Raw genomic sequence first — 22,837 nt, 5'->3', positions numbered from 1 at the left:
TTTTATAATATATTCTACTTCACACTAAATTGTAAGTAATCAATTTGAAGATTGTATATGAGTCAGTGTCTAATTAAAATTAGACCAAACTTTCGTTGTTTTTATTAGTTTTATCTTTAATATAACAAGTTATTGTACATTTACCAACTTGTAACAAATTACCGATTATATTCCGCTAGGGAAGAGCAGTGATAAGGACCTTCGATAATTTTTTTACATTATCAAATTCAATGTCGTCACTTTATTCCTAATAGGCCTAATTTTATATGATATAACCTACAGACGAAGCTTAGTCTTAGTTGTATTTCAAAAAGTAGTAAGGATGCTTCCTAACTGGGCGAATAGCTAGTTAAATCATGAAACAACACAAAGCCTGATAGATTGAAAAACATTACAGAGTCTATTGTCAATTGTGACGTCATAGTTCTCTGGTAACGAAGGAGTCATTTATTGAGTGCATTACGTGCATTTGAGTATATTGTGATAGGAGCTGAAAGCAAACACAAGGCGACTCTCGGAAATACTGGCAGTGGCATCAGAATATTTCATATCTAAAGGAAGATTCGAACCTTTGGCACCTAAACGCCTAGCAGACGAAATTTCAACTTGCTATCGGTTGAGCCTACGAGATACGTAAGTATATCACCAACTTAGCTGCATGTATTGTACATAGCAAAGAAAGGGGCCACAGTGCCTCCGTTTCGGGACATGGGTAGGATAATTTCTTACAAGGCACTGGAGTGTTCCAAAACATGAAAGATATCCTGGGCTCTCCTTAACATTCTTGAATCAGATACGCCTATTAAATAAAGTTTGTTTTTGTTTACTCGAAAAAGTGATAGTAACAGTTCGATGCCCCAGGACATCTTAGTTGAATATTTCACCCCTTCCCGCAATCGACCACCCCCACTCCCTCATTCCCCCTCCGAATATATCACTTGCCCCCCACCCCGGAATAATTACGTTGTGGCTACGGGCCTGTAACTATAGAATAGGATGCTGCTTACCTAAGCTGTGCACAGGGTAACCGTAACGACAATACAACGCAATATTACAATTTAATTTCCGTAGTTAAATAAGGTGTAAAACAGAACGACTAAAAGCTGCTTTTCATTTGATGGTACAGTATAATAGGTCGTTAAACTACATATATAATATATTTCAATTTCTACAGCTAAATAAGATGCAGAACAGAAAGACTTTTAAAGTTGCTTTGATTTCATTCTTTCAATAAGACACAGAACATTAGTAAAAACTACAATTTATTTCATCCTTTCAATAAAGTGAGTGACGAACTCACTGACGGAGTGACGGGTGAGGTAGAATTAATTGGAGGAGTAAGTACCAAGAGAAGACGTTCAGCCTCATATCATTTCATCACATGTATATATCATTAAGGTATATTAGGATGTAAAACTCAACCGTTTTTCAACGTGAGTGTTAAATGTTTTCCAGAACGATAGAAAATGAAGAGATCATCAGCTGAACGATTGTTGACCTGGTGTAAAACATCCTCAAACCAGATCACTCACCATCCAAGATGTCGATTTCCACATATCAACAACCAAGTTCGACAACAGAGTGTTTGGTCTAAAGAGAACATTGTTCGAAGTCCCATTGCTAATGCTGACATACCCAATGTCTCCTTCTCGGAGTACATCTTCTCTAGATGTGATGAATTCAAAGACAATACAGCTGTGGTAAGTAGAAGACCTTGTATCGCTTAGCGTGACATTTATGCGATTTAGGCTGGTAAAGCAAATATAATATGTACATTTATTCGACGGTTCAACCTAAGCACTCTCCTCGGCCCGTGCTTTCATCTAAGAACTCTTGGACAAAATAATTTGACCGGAGAAAATGACCATTGTGCCAAACACAGTCGTATAATATTGTTATTCTAATTAACAGATAGATTTTGAATCGGGAAGAAACTATAGTTATACTGTAATGAAAGGGGCAGCTATAAAGGTAGCCAGTGCTCTAACTAGGCTGGGGTACAAGAAGGGTGATGTTATAGCAGTCTACAGTGCCAATGTACCAGAATATTCTATTATAATGCTAGCAGCATCTTCTATAGGAGTTATTGTCACCCCGGCCAATCCTTCATACACTCCAGGTAATGATTTCGTTCATTTCAAGATGGCTGCCAGTGTCAGCCATATTAGATTGAAGTAAAAAATAATAGTTCAGCTATCATGACGTGGCTTTCTGGTCCAGAATATGAGTGTCAAAAATTCCCTTTTCTTTGTGAGACTTATTCCAGTCATCCCCGCTATAAATGGACCCTGAGGTTAGACAACCTTAGTATACAACCTAAGAGATGCTGCCGAAAGCGTTTTGAGCTTCACATCAATTACTGTGGTAGGCAAAAGCCAGACAGCGATACATTCCGTTCCAGATTAGGCTATCCGACGCCAACTTGCAACTGTGCGACAGACGTCAATTTCAAAGAGTCTTCTAACACATATTTTGATAATTGTATTTTAATGTAACTGCCTTATTATCCACAGGAGAACTAGCAATACAATTAGAACATTCCAAAGCCAAGGCAGCCTTTACCATCCTTCCTCTGTTACCAAATTTAAAAGAAGCCATCAACAGCAAACAATCCTTAGCATCAAGTGTCAAGGTACGTTTTCCATATTGAAAACATTCGGACATTATTTTCAGAAATAGACCTTCTACAATTCAACAATGGTTGAGTGAAATTCCCATCGACAGAGCTGTGAATGGGAACAGGTAATCCGTAATCTGGAAAAGATCGATGCCAAAAGGTTTGACAAATGACCAACTGGTAAGAAGGATCCCCGTGAACCTTTGCCCCTCATGCCCTCCTGTATCTGCGGGTCTGCATTTTACTAATTGACTTTTCGATTTTCAGGAAATCTTTATACTCGGAGAAGCAGAAGGTTGTCGTCCAGTGTCAGAACTTCTAAAAGATGACGGTACCATGTTTCCTGATGTTTCTATAGATCCTAAAAACGATATTCTGATTTTACCCTATTCCAGTGGTACCACAGGGCTACCGAAAGGAGTGATGTTAACACATCATAATTGTATAGCTAACCTGTATCAAGTCAAGTAAGAAAAAAAAAGAAACAACCGTTTTTTTACGGGGGATAACAACTTGGCCTTGATCTTTCCCGAATTATCTGTCGATTTGAATAATGTCACCTGGGTATTCACACACCGACTTTGATTAGAATCCACGACCAAGCAAATGGCGTCATTTTATACAAATTCAAACGCTTTCATAAAGTGCTTAGCGTAGGTGGAATTGCAAGATCCACACTATGTCTGATTGAAAATTGGAAAGGTGCAAATCGTTGCTATCAGTGTCCCTGATACACATAAATTTTTAAGAAAACTTTTTTACAATGCCATTTAGAAAACGTACCAATTTCCTGTATTTCAGATTATCAGTAGACATAAAACAAGGAGTGGACAGATTTTTAGGAATTTTACCATTTTATCATATTTATGGAATGATACCAGTACAGTTTGGTGCTATAGATAATGGTTGTCCTCTTATAACACTGCCTAAATTTGATCCACCTGTATTCCTTAGAGCTTTACAAGAACAAAAGGTACGTCAAATGACCAAACTTCTTGCCTTGGAAATCATGAAACCCCAATACCATGAGTACATGAACTATACACAGATTCAGCTTTACGGAAACTGCCGAGAATTGCCGAATGATAGAGATGTATCAACTAGGGAAGTAAAGTGGCATTGTCCATTGAATACCTCAATTTCACTTATTATAACTCCAGGGCGTAGGAAAATGAATTTAAATCAACCTCTATTGTAGATATCTATTCTTCACGCTGTTCCACCAATTCTATTGTTTATGGCCAAACACCCCTCAGTATCTAAAGAATGTGTACAGAATTTGAAATATATTGTTAGTGGTGCTGCTCCTCTAGGTGTTGGTCTGTCAAAAGAATTCACAGATAGACATGAACTTCCGATCTACCAAGGTAAGAAATCAACAGGATAACCGCGAACTGCACTGAGACTAGTGATAAAGTTCAACACCTGTTGTAAGAATGAACACCCTAATCTCATATTGTTTACACCCGAATAATGGTGTCTTTTGACGCTGTCCTTGTAAAACTGACCCGATGGCTTTGCCCTCCTCAGTTTTTGACTGTAAATCTCTGGCCCTAACTAGGCCCCTCTACATAATTCATAGAAACGCCACCATGCAAACTACATGATGTTGCTGTACAGATGAGCATCTGCATTCATGAACCCAGCAAAACACAGAAAGCGTTGTTTTTTTTTCTTCAAATATTCCAATTTGTTTACACCCCAATAGGTTATGGTTTAACAGAAACATCTCCTGTGATAGCTATAGATAATCCACCTGCTAAATTAGGATCTAATGGTCCTGTCGTCTGTAACTCTACAGCTAAGGTAGATATAACATATTTTATTATTTCTAATTTTAAGAAAGAAAGTTTCTGATTGCTCTGATGACACGGAATTAACGGTGCCAGATTTACAAACGACAAGAGTGCTGGGGGAAAGGTTTCTATCTGTAACGGATATACTGTTAAAATCATTGCGTTCCTGTCATGTTCTAGGTTAAAGATGTGGAGACAGGAAGAAGTTTGGGGCCAGGTGAAGAAGGTGAGATATGTATCAAGGGTCCTCAAGTGATGAAAGGTTATCTGAATAATCAACAGGCTACAGATGATATGATAGATAGCGATGGTTGGCTACATACCGGTAAGTTATCAGTCTATTTTAGCATTCTAGGACTAGGAGACAGTACAGACACCCTGTCGGCTTCTCTAACCCACCTAATTCCTCCAAGTGATATACGGATTCGTACATCATGTCTTACAAATATGGAAGCGGATACGCTGGGGTAGAAAAATGTCCCTTACGACTTGACCCCCTTGATCCTTACAGTAAGGATGTAATGTCAAAGAGGGCTCAAGTCGTAAGGGGCATTTTTCGACCTAAGCACCTGTGTTTGTAAGAGCGAGAGTTGTGTCCGTTTAGCTAGCACAGTGCGTTACACAAAGGCAGCTGTTGGTAGTCGCCTGTTTATTCTTAGGTCAAAGATATTTGCAGCCTGTCATTGTGATATATCAAATGGCTGTAAAGAAATGCAAGAACTTAATGCTCCATTCATTTAATTTAATCTTTGTTGTAGGTGATATTGGTTTCTTCTGTGAGGAGGGGAACCTGGTAATAGAGGACAGACTCAAAGAGTTGATCAAATATAAAGGATTTCAAGTACCACCAGCTGAACTCGAAGCTATTCTGCTGACTCATCCTAGTGTCCAAGATGCGGCTGTTATCGGTGTTCAGGATGCTGGTACTGGGGAACTTCCCAAAGCTTTCATTGTCAGGAAACCCAATACAAACGTTCAGGAAGATGGCATCTTGAAATTTGTAGAAGGTAAGTTTTGCTATTAAAAAGCCATAGAAAAGACTAGAGACGTCAAAGATATACAAACGTACAGTTTTTCGGCAGGGGGAAAATATATGATTTTTTATATTGAAGACCGCTCAGTTTTGTTACTAAGTAGTTTTCAATACAATTCTCTATCAATTTCATTATTGTTGGTAGATTTAGATTATCGCAAGTTGTATTCAATTAATTTCTGAACACATTTTGGACATGCAACCGAATTTTCTGATTAATCCTCACTATATTTTTCAGAGAAAGTTGCTCAACACAAAAGATTACGGGGTGGTGTCGAATTTATTGATGTTATTCCAAAATCACCCAGTGGCAAAATTCTCCGTCGTCAATTAAGAGAATAACTTATTTCTATCTCAACACAAAGATCAAAGGCAGCCTGTTTCAGAAATTCGTCGAAGATTTTTTTTATAGAAAACAATTAAGGAAACAAGGATTTTGTTACCTTTATCCTTTTTACTATCTGTTTGTGAGCTCTTACCTCATCTTTACGTTAATTCTATATTTAGAATATTAACAAACAATCATGAAATAATATTGTGGCAATGTTTACCACTTTAAAACTATCTGTGTATTTTGTTGTTGGGTTTTTTTATTATTTTTTTCAATGAGTTTTAGATACCTCATCTTTACGTGAACCTTTTATATTTTAAATAATAATGAAATAATTTTGTGGTCACATTAATACGGTGGTTTGTTTAGGACATGATTAATTTTTTTTAATTATGATTCAATTCTACTTATTTTTCATTTTTGTATTCTGAATTATCATTTTTGTTTACAGAATAAAAAAAAATGTCAATTCATGAAAAATAGTAGAAATAAATCATAATTCAGCAGATAAAAATGAAATAATAAATAGAATCAAAAAAAAAAAATTTAACATGTCCTAACAAACCACCGTACATTAAACCACTTTTAAACTTTCTGTGTTTTGGTTTATTAAATGAGCTATTTTATTTTTAATGAAATCTTTAGTGAAGCTTTTAGATTTTAGGGAATTTTTTTTTACAAATTTTAACCTTTCTGAGCAACGTTATTCGAATTTTTTCAGCCGATGGCTTTTTTTTTTAAAACGACTATGGTTATAAGCTTGAAATATTGTCTCACTAATTACTATTTGTTTTATTGTTCATGATCAATTAATCAAATTAAGTTATTCATTAAACGAAATCAAAAATGTATTTTGTTTAAATGAATTAGTTATTCCGTTTTTTTGTTAGCTTTTTATTTTAATATAATAACCACTTCAGCTTAGGTCTAACAACAGTCCCCTTGAAGCTTCATCAAATTGACCTTTTGACCTCACCTTATAAACACTGAGTCACAAAATGCCAGTGCTGGAGAAGGTAGCAATTTGATTGGTCAAAGCAGACGTCGAGTTAGGTCAAAAGGTTAATTTGATGAACATTCAAGAGGGCTGTGGTTAGACCCTAACAGTGGCACTATTTAAAAAAAAGCTAATAAAAAAAAGTTTGGTTGTGTTTGGTCTAATATTAATTAGAATTCAAGTTCCAATGAATAACAATAATGCTATAGACATTTTGAACAGAAAAATAAACACAAGTAGCAAGAAATAATGTTTTTTTTTAATTGAAAATCAGGATGATAAAATACTGGATTGTAGTTGAGCACTGTCGATTTCTGGGAAAATCTCTTCCATTAACGTTTCTATGAGGAGAAATAGGAACTGTTTATTGAGTTTTTCATGCTGTAAAGACTGTATGATCTGGTCTACTCCATGCTCCATCTCATCCAGTCCTACTATCTGTTTAAACCATCCTAAAAAAATAAACAAATAGATGTTTGTATAGATCACATGCCTAAAGATTGGATAGAATTCCCTCAGACTAGTGGGGGAAGCCACTCAAAAGAATTATACAGACCAAACTTCCTAAATAATCAATTATTATTGTTCTCCATTTTTCCCTTTCTTGTTCCATGGTGTAATTTTAGCTAAATATCATCAAAACCAGGTCCCATTTTGACATTTTTGTAAGACATTTAACATAAAAGATTAAAAGCAAATGAAACCCAATAAAATTAGCTAATCTAAAATCTCAGAACTTGAAAATTCAAACTGCACACGATCATCAATACTGTTTTGACAAATTAATATGCAATCAATCTTTACCTGGGAAAAATTCCAGCAGACAATCCTTAGCTTTTTGTTTTGTAACCTCTTTTTCAAGTTCTGTTTTAATTGGTGGAAACTCATCTGCTAGTTTTCCATTCGGCCATATTATTTCTCGTATCAAAGACAAGTAATATTCCCATTGATCTTCTGTGGTTACTCGACCTAGCTGGTCTTGTAGAAACCTACAATAAATATACAAAATCTCATGAAATTTCTTTTGATATAAGTTTGTAAATATTTTTAAGCATTCATCAGTTAGCTTGCAAAACTGAGGTGTGAGCAGAACTCTGGTTGTGGCAGCAGAATTTTTTTCTGTCATGTTGTGAACATGTCTGCCAGTTTATGAAATATATTTGAAAGAACTCCAGGAAAGTCATCTGCATAAATATGAAGAAGGATCATTGCCCTTCCACATAATAACTAGTATTATTCACCTGTCAATAGCACGGCCAAGTGATATTTTAATGACAGTTAACACTCGCTGTCGACAGATCCATAAATCGTGACCTTCTCCCAGCTGTACCATCAGATTGAGGACACTCTCACACAATGGTGAATTGCGCTCACTTTTAGTTTCAATTGATAATTCTAAAAAAAAATATGAAATTTATAACCAATAATTGTGAAGGTCAGATACTAGTACAACAGTAAAGTTAGCTGTAAATAGGTATGAATAATCAGGGAAAGATCAACGCAAAATGGACCAGATATAAATGTGTACAGATAATCAAGGAAAGATCAAGGTCAAGAGGTTTGGCCAAATTCCACCTCTTAAGAATGATCCTCGGAGACCTAAGTTGTTATCCTTGTAAACATGTATTTTTCAGTCATATCAATAAGCCAATCAAAAAACAGCTCTGGAATCTAACAATAATAAATCTTATTGTTTACATAAAAAAAGTGCAGACAAAAGAATTGGGTAGATATAATATAGATCTGCTTTCAAAGAAGTGAGTGTATCAAACCTTTTAAGAATTTTACCCACCTTTCTCTAGAGGAGAATCTGGTGACTCCGAACCATCACATGGTAACCGTGGCAACTTAGATAACATGTCAAGACGTAATTCTGCTGTTTTCTTCTCCCCTTCTGGCGTCTGATGTCTGGTTACCGTGGTACCACAACCTCTTTGATATATAAACTTGTCTAGCTGGTTTGGGTAAGGGGAATCCTAGAATCAAAATATTGTAAAACTATAAGCGATATGAAGAGGGAGAGTTAAAGGGGTGAATTGAGCAGCTTGAGTTTCCTCTGGCCCCATCCCATTGCCCAACTAGACTCTCCATGCTTGTTACTTTCCCTACCTTTACTCAATTTTCATTAAATTAGGCTAGTATAGTTTTCAATAAATTCAAAGAGGCAAAAGAAAATATTTCTTGAAAAAAAAATCCCTTCCAAATTTTTATCTGTAATTATATAGAGTTATAGGGCCCCTCACCCCTCTGCCCCTCACCCCTCAGTCTGCCCCTGAAAAGATACCCTCTTACCTGAGTATCAACATCTACATCTATTTTATCAAGTTCTTGTGTATTTTCATTCAGTTTTTTATCAACCGAATTTTCTCTACGAACAATTCCAGAAATCATATCTTGAGACAGACCTGGAAGTGATTTTATCTTGTCAAACATACCAGACACTGTTCGTGCTAACATCTGAAATGAGAGATATAAATCAAAGATATAAATCAAGGATATAAATCAAGGATTTAAGGATATAAATCAAGGCTATAAATCAAGGCTATATATCAAGGCTATATATCAAGGATATAATTCAAGGATATAATTCAAGAATTTAAATCAAGGATATAAATCAAGGATATAAATCAGAGATATAACCCAGAGATATAACCCAGAGATAAAAATGTTAATCACTAATTTCTTAAGGAGGTGCTAATCAAAAAGATGCTTGCTAAAGTCTAGTGTTCAATTCCAGCATAGGTCAAGATAAACCTTCAAGATATTTTAATGCAGGTAGGAAAGGCTGACATGTTGAATTTTGTTCTGTTGAAACAGAATAACTTCAGAATTAGACTGGCTCTTCAAAGAAACTTCTCTATTTTCATCAAATAATCAACTTACCTTATCAATTCTTGGGACTGTGATTTCAGCTGGTTTTTTAACAAAAGCAATATGAGAATCTCCTTCGTAGGCTAGAAACTCTCGTAACTCTGGTCCGTTACAAATAGCTTCTATTTCTATTAAACTCTAAAATTCAAATATAAGAAATAATAAATATTCTATATATACTCTGTATAGTGCTCACTTAAACATACATACCATACACAGGGCTGATCAAACTGGGCCAGGGCCAAAAGAAGTGTTGAAAATTAAACAGATTCCAAAAGGTTTTCTAGTCTTTGTATGTGTATAATCATTATAGACTCTTCTCTTTTCGATACACCAATTCAATTCCCACAATTTCCAAAAGCAATGCCTCTAATGCTGAGACAGGTGCCATTGATGTCTGAAAATCTGTAGGGTACTGGACTGAAAATATGTTAAAATTTATACCTTAAGAAATTGTTCCAGGAAAATTCTTCTATATTCTACATTTTCCTTGTCCATATTTTTAAATGGTAGATTCTGCCATCTTTTTGGTCCTTTCACATCTAAAAATAATTTTGAAATTTATCAAAATACCAGATTAAATCATAATTTGCCCAGAAAGCAATATAGATAAGATTAATCTACAAGAGGAAAGGGATGTAGCACAATCAGTAAGAGCGTTGAAATCTTTGCTAGTTACTTCTAACAAATGGTGGTGGGCATGGGTTCTTATCTTGGTCGGCATGTGAAAGTTATCTTTCAGGCTAATTCCAGTTGACCCAAAGAAAAATTGAGGCTTGAAAATAGGCCTTAACAATTTCAATAATAAAATGACCATTCTGAATCAAAAATAAATAAGGTGAATAAGATGAAAATTTTAAAAAGATTTGCAAGTTGACCAACGGGAGTTGAATAAATTGATGATTGCGAGTTACATCTTACCTTTGAGAAGATTTTTATAATATGTACTGCTTTCAAGTCTAGAATTTAAATTAACAAATTCACGAAAACGTCTTTTAACTTTCCCTGTTTTAACTACTGGCCCTGAGTCAGAGAAATACATCGCCTCAAACTAAAAATATAGATGAAATAGAATGTAGAATAAGTTGTACTACTAGTACTAAGGGCCATATGCAGCGCTCGTATTTTACCTAAACTTTGACTAAAGTTAGACATAAGTCAAACTTTAGGTATGCACTGGTCGATCTTTACGAAAGTCGTGCTTAAATTTGACTATCAAATATAGAAAATGAAAGCCTTAAACCTATCTTTGTAAAGTTCGACTTTAGTCAAAGTTCAACTTTAGTCAAGGTAAGAGGAAAGAGCTCTGCATACGGCCCTAATTCAGGATAACATTACTCCAGATTAATTCCAGGGTAAAAAGGAGTGCAAACTACAGTTTCTTTCACTAAAGATTATTATTGCTCAGAGATTTGACATGCAGCAAAGAAGAGTTTTGGAAACACAAAAATCTTCTCTTATGATCAGTTGAGGTTGTTAAAGGTCATAAGGATTTTATTTCATAGAATTATATTTTTATATATAAGCACGGATATTTTTGAGAACTGTCAAAATAAAAGTATTTTAAAAAGTCATCAAGTTCTGAAAGTCTCTTACCTGAACAATATAAAGTGTGTAATGATTCTGGCTGCGATATTCAGCCACAGTTTCTGTATCAGCTATAGAAACACCTTGAAATATTAGACTACTGTCAATAACTTCAATACCATCAGACATTTCAATCAGGGGGTTAAATTCCACCCCAGGGCTCTCAATAATTAACCCCTCTAGACTAGAATTATCAGACTTTGAATCTTCATCCAGATAAAAAGTGCCTTTGTCTTCAATTTCTTGACTTTTTCGGATGAGATTTTCCAGGCGTTTGTTGACGTCATTATCGTCATGTTCTGAGGACATTTCGTCACTGTCATTGACGTCATGATAAATCTCCGTGCTGGAATTGAAATCTTTGTCAATATTTTTAAGTTCATGATCATTGCATTCTGAAATTTCATTGGAAAGGCTCTTCGTATCAAGAGAGTTACCTCCTCCTTCTTCACTGTCGACATCTTGTACCCTGATCAACGGTGTCCCACTTTTAATCATAGTTAAAGGGATTTGAAAATCATCTGACGTCCCACAACCCGTTTTCACATCAGCAGAGTTGAGTTTCGAGGTATCTGATTGGTTGATGTTGGTGTTCTCAGTCTCCTCGTCATGTATGTCTTGAAACACATCCTGATCCATTTCTGCTTCTCTCAAGTTATCTCCCTTGTGGTCGACATTAGAGTTCTCTCCCTTTTGCTCATTTTTAGAGTTGTTTTTATTGGTTAATTCAGTATGTTCCGAAGTGAGTTTTATAAGACACAAATATAAAAAATCAGGAGTGCTTAGTTTACTAATTAAAACTAAAATAACTTTAGTAAAAAGAATTTCATTGACGAGTATTTGAGCACCTTGACAAAAAATAAAATTTTCTGGTAAAAGATTACATATAATAGTTTTTATCACATTTTGAATAAATTCACTTTCAGATTCTGAATTTTTTAAAGCAAAATGAAACCCGAATTTCAGATTAAAAGCTTCTTCAATAGAAGAAGTGCGTAGAATAGTTTCCGAGGTGCTTTGGCTCCCTCTACGTTTCTTTGGTTCCTTCAGGCTCATGTACGTTAGTTTCGACACCTGATATGAGGCAAGATGTTTCCGATATAAATCTATAAATAACTTGGCACATTTGAGCAAACTTAGTCGAGAAATTCTCAGCTTCAGATTGTGACTAGCTTCAATAAATAGACCCTGGCTCTCGTTTAAAAACGTCTCTTCGTTGCTGAAAACTTCGAACCAGGACTTGATAAAATCACGATTTATGAGATCAATTAATTTTTTCAGTTCTTCGTCAACTTTGCTAATGCTGCGATTTTGAGTATTATTGATGCGAGGAAACGTCAACAACGTTGAATTGGAGTTTAGAAGATCCACAATATTTGAAATGGAATGTGCAATTGACAACAAATAATCTGACTTCATTGGAATGTTTCTCTTCAATATATACGCAATTAAATAATTTCCGAGCACCACCGATACACTAAATAAAACTAAAGCTATCCAATACCCTGATATAAACCCCAATATCAACATTGCCCCACCCCCAAATAATATTTTTTGAACAGAAGTATACTTGGACAAATTCACCAAATCCATCGCTGAATTTGACACCTTTCTTAATCTTTTCTTTAACATTTTTCACACTTGTTTAGCTATATGATCGCGCTTTTTCCTCTCCATCGCGGACACAAAATGACAAAAACGTCTTTTAATTTCCGTCAACTTCAAGAATTCCTCCATCTTGTAACCTGAGTGTCATGTGACTCATATCACGTGACCAAAATTATTATTAATGAAGAATGTCTCTATCAACAAATTTTTAAAGTGATTTCTTGCTCTGTCAGCGATCCAAATTTGACAAAACTTCCCTAGAAGATCTATAAGAAGAGTCTTTTTTGAAATTCCACATACCATAAAATCGTTCCTTTTAGTTTTAGGGAATTGAAGTCCTAGAGAAATCAGTTGTGGTCTTAGTCTGTGAATGTTTTTAGCAGTTATTCTCCTTTAATTGCTCTCTCTATTTAGAAGACACATCATCAAAATAAAATGAAAGTTGTTGAATAGCCTAGTAAAATTAAAATGGATTTAATTTCATAATTTGAAGGGCAATATCGTTCAGAATGACAGTAGATGCTGGAAAGGGGTTCAGCTTGCCCTCGGGCCCAGCCTCGTTATGCTTCGATAAAGAGGAATTTATGAAGGTAAGTAGGCTAATACAGGCATTACAGCATTGGTATGAATTAGGCCATTGATTTTCAATGAAGGTATGAAGGGTAGGTAGAATTGACTGAGAAAATCATTCAAACCTGCCCTTTGAATATTATCATATATTCATTGTTTTTGCCTTTTTCCTTACCAAACACGATCTGATCTCCCTAGTTTAGTCTTGCATGTCAGCTCTTGGAAGTTACCCTAAATCTGAACCTATCTTGATAGTTGATAGTGATTGGAACGAATTCTTATGGGAATACAAATAAATTGTTACCGGTATGCTTGTCTACCTTCGATTTCATTTGGTGAAGTGTATGTCAACCTATTTTAATGTAAACAAACACAATGCAGCATTATGCCATACTTTTCTGCGACAGACAGACATGAAACAATCAGATTGTGAGAGAATATTCTATTAAATGTTTCTGTGTTTGTGTTTTCCAGCCTGGTTTTGACGTAGATCAGTTTGTATTAGAATGTAGAAGAAGGGTCCAGTTAGAAACACTGCGAGATGATCTCAATATTTATCTCAAGATTTTAAAAAGTGCTATGATTGAACTCATCAATAAAGATTATGCTGACTTTGTCAATCTTTCAACTAATTTGGTTTGTAGAAATATTAATTTTTATCTTTCTACAGGGTTTTACGTTCTTGGCTAAATCTGTGATTAGCAGACTGGCTGTAGCACAGTTGGGTAGAGATTTGGAATCTTTACATGACATCATTTGCATGCTTAAGTCCGGTGGGTTTTAATCTCAGTAGCCATGTGAATGTCTGATGACTTGAATAATTCATCTTTACGATTCGAGTGGAAACAGATGGGCATGGAGTATCCAAGAAACATCAATATTAAGAGGTTTCTCCAAGGACCACATTGTAGAAAGGATCCTCGTGTTTTCCTTGTTTAAAAAAAATGGTGGTTTTTTTCTTCAAATAGATTGAATCTTTGCAATTGTTTCTTCAAGACCCGTCGGCCTACCTCAATCTTTGAGTTTAAAGTCTATGGTCTTATTGGTCAGTAAAATTCGTATTTTAGGTTGGAATGGACAAAGCTATAGGTCATTTAACAGTTCCACTGGGTCAACTGAAAGAAGAGGTTATGGTAGGTATGAAAAAAAACAAACCAACAATTAAACAAACTGCATTGTTGTGTCCACTAACAAGGCCTTAGCATAAGAGGCAAATGGCACACGTAAGAAATAATGATAAAGAAGTGTCTTTATCCATTGAGCCCGGTGTCTGCTTTTAACCCATTACACCTCCTAGTTTATAAGCAAAAGTATTTTTGATGATATTTTAAATTGACACAATTTTGAATTTCTTAAAAGCTATGATAACATGTGTTTTAGATATATTTTATATTTTTTGTAGAGTGTTAGATCTGCTATGGATGAAGCTATAGAAATAGTTGAACAGAAATTAAAACAACAGAAAGATATTCAACATAAAAAGGTAAATAATGTAAAGCACTTAGTCAACATAGCAGTATGTATCATGGAAAGATCAAAGCCATGAGGTTTGGTCAAGGATCAGCTGGTAGAATTGATCTTCTAGAACCTAAATTCATAACCTATTCAATGTGAATGATTCTTTCTCTTGTAAGCTTCCATATTGCTAAATGCTTATAACTGTTTCTTTATAAGAAGATTTTGAATTTGACATTGAATAACACTTGTTGTCAGACAGAGGCTTGTGATTGTGACATTTGAGCTGCCCTACCAAACTTGACTGGAAAATAAATCAAAATCAACAGCCCTAAATAAAGGTCTATTTTTATTTCAGGCTTGTCTACAGAGGTTGATGAATATAACCGAGTCAGTAGAGAAAATTGAGAAATTACTGGGTATACACAGTGGACTGTCTGATCACAGTGAGGGGGGTGTTACTCCTACTACTGGGTAAGCATTAGGGGTGGGGAAACATCATTTCTATCCCAGTTAAAACAGTCATTTGTTTCAATTTCAAAATGATACTGTGAAGAAGAGACAGTATGCCAGGGCTGTGTGTTACAGGCTGTGTTTTCTCAAAGTTGGAAATTGAAAAAAATTGGTCTGCTGCTGTTCTGGCAAAATTTCCTCGTTGCACACTTTAAGGTGTTTCCTAATTTTATTAGTCAAATAAGGTGCAGAAAATTTGAGCTTAAAATTCTGTTTGTGATATTTAAATTTTTGATTTATGTCTGATTTACAGCCGTATTGTATTGAGTTTTTTTGGTGAATCGCAAAAATTCTGGCATGGTCTGCTATGTACAAGCAAGACTAAACTTTCATTGCTAGCTTTCTTTATTCCAGTCAACTCAGTGGACAGTTGATAGAACGAGTTGCCACAGAATTCAACAAGTTACAATTTTATGTGACTAAAAGTCGAGGACTACCTTTGGTAGAGAAGATTAAACCAGTAAGTTCTCAAAATAAAAGTCTAATCAAAGGATTTGTACTATTCTCTGAATAGGGTACTTTTGGGCCATTTTCAAAAGAATTTTTACACCATTGCCAGCTTATGACATTTTCTACTCAACTGCACAACAAAGCTATAGATTTGTATAGCTGATATATTTATCTATACCTTTATATCTTTATAGAAAATAAATTCTAGGCCTGAAAATTTTATATCCTTCTGTCCTTCCTTTTTTCAGAGAATAGCAAACATCACTACGACCCTACAGTTTAGTTTAGAAGGAGGGTTTTTAGATGGTTTAGCTACGAATAATGTAGAAATACTAAGGCAGTGTTTACGAACCTATGCTTTGATTGATAAAACTAGGGATGCAGAGAATCTATTTAGACAACATATCGTCAAACCTTATATGGAAGAGGTAAGAGTTTATAAGTTTTTTCTTTCTTCCATCTATAAAATGCACTGGCTATCTGCACTGTCATGACACATATTGTTTTTGTTTTCCATCTTATCTGTACTGTCGTTTGCAGCCAATTGGCACTAGTTTTTTTTCTTGAAGAGTAAAGATTCACCTACAGATAGAAATAAAAGAAAAGTAGGCTTAGGTTGATACCCTCATATCTAAACTATAATAGCTCATCTATGTGATATCAATCTATAAATATATAATTCTAGGTTGTAACAGAAGACTATATAAAAGTCAATGGTTTAGAAGGAATGATTAAGAAAATATTAGAATTTATACCAAAACATTGTAAAATATTGAAAGATGTCACTAGTGGTGTTTCTGGGTAAGGTTGCATGAGTTTTTGTTTTTTTTAGCAATGTTAGTGTCGCTGACTTGCTTATTCTTTCTTGATGTTTTTAAATTCATTTGCATTCATTAAAAAAAGCAGTCTTTCAAGTTGTAATTAACTTTTTAACCTGCTGGTTAGCACAAGCTTAAGATGCTAAGCCAACAGTGCCTTTTGCAAATCAAATAAAGAAACTTGAAAAGTACACTTCAGGTTTACGAAAATATTTTGAAACTGGGGAAAAATATTTTGTGTGGAAATGTCAATGGAAAGGCATAAAATTAATGAGCAAAATCACTGAACCTGAGCAAATCTACAACAAAAATATCCAGCAGTTTTATTTTGGTTTCAGTACTGGTGAAATTGTACGTGGTTATGATTTTTTAGTGAACTCTGTTTGGCCAGAGATTGTTGGTAATTTAGAGGCGAGAACACCAACAATCTTCGCACCTGGTAACCCTGATACCTTTCATGAGGTAAGAATCTTCCCAAAAAATGAATGAACATTCTGACATTCTGTGGTAAAATAAGAAATGCTTTAAGTCTTCCAGCTAGAACTTGCAAAATCTTCAAAAATTTAGCTGTTTTTGATAAAAAGAAATGTTTTTATGATCCTGTCTATTCCTTTCAGCAAGATAGTGATCCAACTTTGACTATGAGCTTCTTATGAATATCCCTATCAATTTTTCTGGTTCCATCTTAATAATGGCTTATGAGAGTCAAAGAGAAATGTAAAATGGATAACGATAAGTAGTCATCATTTATATTTTGACTTCTCATTTCATTTTTTTTCTTGTCAATTTAGAAATATCTACTGTGTATGGAGTTTCTGTGTAAATTTGAAAAGTTGTGTGGTAACCAAGGTAGTATAAAACATTTACGAGAACATTCAAGTTACCACACATTCCTTACAAAATGGAGTCTACCAGTTTATTTCCAAATAAGGTAATCACTTTATGAACCTTTAAAAAGTTGCCACTGACATTTGAAGAGTGAACATTCGAGGGAATTTGGAAAATACCGTAATCGTTTGGTGACATGTCGATTTCGGCTCCGTTGTCATTCAAAGGAACGATTTTGACGCCGTGTAGTGACCATGTCAATCAAACTCAATGAAAAAGTAGTCCGTTAAGGGGGGGAGCTTATATTTACATTCTGTTTACACAGATATAAACTGTATTCACGTGACTGCTGTTATCCAATCAAATTGTGTGATACCGTGTAAACTGAATCGTGATTTAATTATCTACTATTATACAGTATATACTTGTTGTTTTATTCAGATTTCAAGATATAGCTGGATCCTTTGAAACAGCCCTAGTTACAGGTTTCAATAACTCACAAGGTAGGCTATTCATTATTTTATATTGTGCTGTTTACCAGTCAGTTTTCAACACTTTAACAAATATAGGTTCATCTTAGTTCAAAATCTCAATAAACTGAGGCTCTGTGTGTTACAGGTTGTGCATGTTAAAGATCCCTCGACAGTTGGAAATCGAAAAAGAGCAAGCTAATGCCGCTGTCCTTGCAAAGTTTTCCTCATCGCACCCTGCATGGCGTTGCCCCTCTTCATTAGCCCACATGGTGCAGAAAAAGCTAAAACTCAATTCATTTCATTTCATTTGGTTTAAAATCTTTAGTAGCACTTTTTGTCAATCTTGGAAGGATTAAGACGGCTCACAAGAAGGGCTGGAGATTGTTAAGCTTAAGATCCATATAGACCATGAATATTTCCTTTGATTTTTTCAGAGTCTACATTTCAACTAATGTCTACTTCTGTATTGTGGCAATGTTTACATAAATGTTGGAAGAAAGAGATCTATCTACCAGCCCTGTCTCACAGATTCTGGAAACTGACTATACAGTTATTATCAAGATATACAGCATGGTTAGATGAAGTCTATGAAGAAGAGGTATAACAATATTTTTTTTAATATCTGATAGATCCTATACTAGATTTTAATGAATTTATTTATGGTAGGAAAATGTATTAATGTGTTTTCGTTAGCAAGTTGATTGGGTGTGTTCAAAGCTTTCTCAAAGATTTCTGATACCTAGATCATGATGGTAGTTCCAAACGTTGAAACATAAAGAAATAGGCCCTACTTAAATTCATAATAAAGTATTTGAATTAGAATTAGAATGTCTTGAAAACGTAAATATAAGCAACGCGCATTTATTCAATTTGTCCTGAAATATGTCCATAACTGCCATAGGGTAACAGTTTATTGCTTAAATATAGTACTAGTACTAGTATATTGAAAATACTACAGGTTCTTTAGAGTGAATTTAACAAATTGTATTTTATCTCTATAACAATCCACCGTCTTCATTAGCCCACAAGGTGCAAAACTCCATTCATTTCATTTCTATATCAATCCAGAACAACAGAAGATCAGAATTAGATAAGCCAATGAAGACATCACAATCAGCAAGTAGTTTAGATAGAATGAGCATCACCCCGGATACATCACGATCTGCATCACCATCACCACAAGATGCGATGACATCATCAATGACATCATCAGTAAATCCTCCAATCACAGTTGGTCAAATTGTTTGTCTGATATCTGACTCTGTTTTACTCGTTCAAATGGTAGGTATTATTGTCTGTATATAATTACTTACTTAATGTCTAGTTTTCATAAGGACTCGTGTTGGCTCTTCGCATTAGACACTTGCTAATAGGCTAGGGTCCGGCTGTCCTAGCAAAGTTTTCCTCATTGTACACTGCCTGGCATTGCTTGTCTTCATATGATGTGATAATATGGCATCTCAAATACATCTCAAAGCGTAACAATGATTATTATGTTATTAAGACCAATGTTCTATTATTGTTTTTTTTAATCGATTTCAGGTTGAAGAATTTTTTGATACAGAAATAGCACCATTGTTAGAAAAAGAGTCTGTTGGAAATATTTCAGTCTTAAAAGGTTAGATCCCAATTGATCTCTCACAACAATTTTTTTAATCCAATAAGTTACAGAACAGTAGAAAATACACCAATATAGTTCATAAACCTAACTAGACATAGAACAATGAGATGTCCAACTCTATTCAGAGTCTATTGTTTTAACATTTAGAAGTTGAGATGCCACATTCAACGCAGTAGATAGGAAGACCGTGTAAATTGTTATGTGCATGGTTATTAAAAAGTTTGTTATGCTGTAATATAAATTTCTTGTGTTATTTGTAGATTGTATAAAAGAATGTATAGTGAATATAGAAGAAAGACAGCCCAAGTTTCAGTTATTTATAACCAGTGATATTATTAAACAATGTTCAGTATATTTAAAACAAGTCAGTGATATACCACGACTATATCGTAAAACAAACAGAGAGGTACGTTTATACTGCTTTTAGTTTATATTGATATTAATTTACCAGAGCACCTTTAAGGTAAAGATAATAGTTCATTATAGAGCTTTGGATATGCAATAATCATCAGGTCAGTTCTTATCTCAAATGATCATTGATTTATGATAGCATGAGGCCTCTGTGACTCATTTCTAATTAACTAGAGCTCGTCTCATGGTATTGACATGTGTTGTGGATACACAAATTTCCTCAGGCCAGTTTGCTTTTATAAATGGAGTTTGATTTTAAAGAAAAACAAGATTGAGAAGCAGCTGTTCTGATATCATTGAATGCAGCAGTTTGATTAAGCCAGCAAATACAATCGAACAGAGACAGACAGACTATAAACATCACTGCTTATTGTTTACTGATTTCTGTAGAGATCTCTGATTGGCTATATTCACTAGTGTACAATCTAATCTATCACTGTATTTACAAACTTTTGTGATACAAGGATTGTGACTATTGCAGTCAAGGTATAAGTGAAGTTGATAATAGCTTGACAGCATGAAGATGAGCTTTATAACCTCCTACTCTTTACTCACTATTCACTGTTTCTTATTTATTCCTGTAGGTACCCAGTAAACCATCCAACTATATCATCAGTTTAGAAAAACCATTAAAAAACTTTCTAGAAGAACATCAGTTAGAATCTAAACAGAAAGCAGATTTTCTAACTCAAGTATTCTCCAGTTTGACTGAACAGTATGTTATTTGTTATATTCATTCCAGATGGATTATTTAAAACTGTTCATTTTGGAGAGCCTTCTATGACTCATATCACAAACTCTGCTAATAATATTTACGGAACTTTACAATAGCTACCCCACAAGATATTTAGTTTTAATAGAAATGCAGTACCCCAGACGTCTGATTGAAAATTAGAATGGTACACATGGATTCGATCAGTGTTCCCAATACTCATAAAAAGTTTCGAAACTTTTTTTCAGCCCCTTAAAGCCACTTTTGGGGAATTAGTCGCAATTCAAATCAAAATGATTAACTTGGTATTTTGTAGATATATAACAGTGACATCAGACGTTCTCACCTCTGTTAAGAAAATGGAGGAAAGTTTAAAAAGATTAAAGAAAGCTCGTGGAACTGACAAATCTTCAGATAGCAATAGTCATGGGATGAGCGATGACGACAAAGTTAGACAGCAAATTATACTAGATATAGATTGTTATGGTAATCAGGTATGTACAGAGTGAATCTTATTGTCAATTCACCACTCCTGATCAGTGAGTTTTAATAGACAGCAGATTTTTATGAATAACCATGCAAATATATTAATATGCCAAGTAATCATTAATGGCTATGTAAAGTCTTTAAAAGGGATGTCAAATTTACTAGCCCAGTTGTAGAGTGGCATGATCTACCCATTTAAAAGTCTCTTCTTTGCATTAGTTATTTGAATCACTACAGTGATGATATGAAAGACCTAAAGTGTTCTTTGATATATTGAAGGGTGACGTCTGCTGATCTCTTTCAAAGCTCAAAGAACACTTTTTCAGGAATTTTGGTTCTTAACTGTTACCTTTGTGTTTATTTTTTTTCAGATATCAGGCCATGGTATTGACAAATCAGCAGTCAATGGATTTGATAAGTTATTGGAATTAGCTCAAGATGCCAAATCAGCTATGACTTCATGATTGTTGAAATATCTTTATCTGCTTGAAGATGAAATAGATTGTAAAAATGTTTTCTGAATTTTTTATGTAAAACGGGGACACTTATAGCATTCATTTGCACCATTCCAATTTTAAATCAGACTTCTGTTGGTTCTTTCAATTCCACAAAATTGAAGTGTTTGATGATGTCACTTATCCCTAAATTTGCTTATGACATAAGGCACTTTAGTGACGTCATTAAACACTTAGTTTTAGTGGAATTGATTGAATGGTGTCCTCGATACACATAAATTGTTAGAAAACTTTTTTACAATCACTTTAAAATATCTTACAATTTTCGAATTTCCTTAATCAAAGATTTTTGAAAAATTGTAATTTTATGATAATGGTCAAATCATGTGTATATTTGGGAAAAATATATTTGTGCAAATAATGTAAAAATTTGGGCAAATTTTTTTGGGGATATTACATTATGAGGGAGAATTTACATTCCTTGATGTTTTCTCATGTTAAGGATCTGCCTTGTAAACATTGTAAACATTAAATAAGTTTATTGACCACAGATCATCTTACTGCCAGGGTCTGTTAAGTTTTATCAATTTATAAATAGATAGAAGTGAAATTTCTTTGCCTTGCAGTATATAGTGAATGTAGCTAATGATCAGTGTGAATTATCAATATTGTAGTACATATCTCATAAAGATTCCAATCCAATTTGATCTTCACTGATTTATCAATTAATCTTGCTTTCCACTATACAGTACTAATTATTATTACTTAGTTGTTTATAGGAGGACTGCAGTGCAGTGGCTCTGTGAGTTTGATGCTTGCTCTCTATCCTGAGAGTCCTGGATTGTCTTTGTGGACCAGTTATAGATGTTCACCCTGCTGTTGCCTGTGATAAAGATTAGAGTTTCCTAGAAGTATGGGTTGTTTATCAAAATCTTCTTTAAGAGGCTCCGGAAGATCCTAGACAGGCTATGGTGCCACCTTGCTCATATCACAATGCAACATGATTGAAGCATCTCAGAAGTTACAGCAATGCAGGGTCTAACCTCAAGACAAATTAGGTGAACTCTGTATTGTTATACAGAGCATGTTTATATCTTCAAGACATCTAACTCTACTGCAATGGTTCCCAACCTTTCTCAGCCTTCACACTCCTGGAGCAATCACTTGGACCTTTCACCCAAAAAAATTACTTCATCCACATTTTC

At 34.5% G+C, this 22,837-nt stretch overlaps 3 protein-coding genes across 3 annotated transcripts; 2 read left to right on the top strand and 1 right to left on the bottom strand.

Annotated features, from left to right (window-relative positions):
- Positions 1-1,466: 1,466 nt before the first annotated feature.
- On the top strand, positions 1,467-5,788 carry LOTGIDRAFT_161633 (hypothetical protein; the record flags this gene model as incomplete). Its single annotated transcript, XM_009057485.1, has 10 exons — positions 1,467-1,700; positions 1,912-2,119; positions 2,514-2,632; positions 2,885-3,084; positions 3,419-3,590; positions 3,816-3,984; positions 4,326-4,423; positions 4,594-4,738; positions 5,172-5,420; positions 5,685-5,788. 10 exons carry the CDS (start codon positions 1,467-1,469, stop codon positions 5,786-5,788), a joined length of 1,698 nt encoding a protein of 565 aa, XP_009055733.1.
- A 1,256-nt stretch (positions 5,789-7,044) lies between these two features.
- Positions 7,045-12,864, bottom strand: LOTGIDRAFT_232606 (hypothetical protein; the record flags this gene model as incomplete). The annotated part of the gene is made up of 9 exons (XM_009057484.1): positions 7,045-7,226; positions 7,579-7,763; positions 8,016-8,169; positions 8,567-8,750; positions 9,067-9,231; positions 9,658-9,783; positions 10,090-10,187; positions 10,567-10,696; positions 11,242-12,864. 9 exons carry the CDS (start codon positions 12,862-12,864, stop codon positions 7,045-7,047), a joined length of 2,847 nt encoding a protein of 948 aa, XP_009055732.1.
- Positions 12,865-13,349: 485 nt separating this feature from the next.
- Positions 13,350-22,129, top strand: LOTGIDRAFT_232605 (hypothetical protein; the record flags this gene model as incomplete). The annotated part of the gene is made up of 18 exons (XM_009057483.1): positions 13,350-13,430; positions 13,885-14,046; positions 14,478-14,543; positions 14,813-14,893; positions 15,224-15,339; positions 15,733-15,838; positions 16,077-16,256; positions 16,514-16,629; positions 16,985-17,108; positions 17,438-17,577; positions 17,916-17,977; positions 18,382-18,545; positions 19,016-19,228; positions 19,490-19,565; positions 19,829-19,974; positions 20,564-20,694; positions 21,008-21,185; positions 21,549-22,129. The coding sequence occupies 18 exons, from the start codon at positions 13,350-13,352 to the stop codon at positions 21,639-21,641; spliced, it is 2,235 nt and encodes a 744-aa protein (XP_009055731.1). The 3' UTR covers positions 21,642-22,129.
- Positions 22,130-22,837: the final 708 nt, after the last annotated feature.

This window comes from Lottia gigantea (genome assembly GCF_000327385.1).
Source record: "Lottia gigantea unplaced genomic scaffold LOTGIsca_30, whole genome shotgun sequence".
NCBI lineage: Eukaryota > Metazoa > Mollusca > Gastropoda > Lottiidae > Lottia > Lottia gigantea.
The sequence above is the reverse complement of the archived record's forward strand: the minus strand, read 5'-3'. Positions and strand labels throughout refer to the sequence as shown.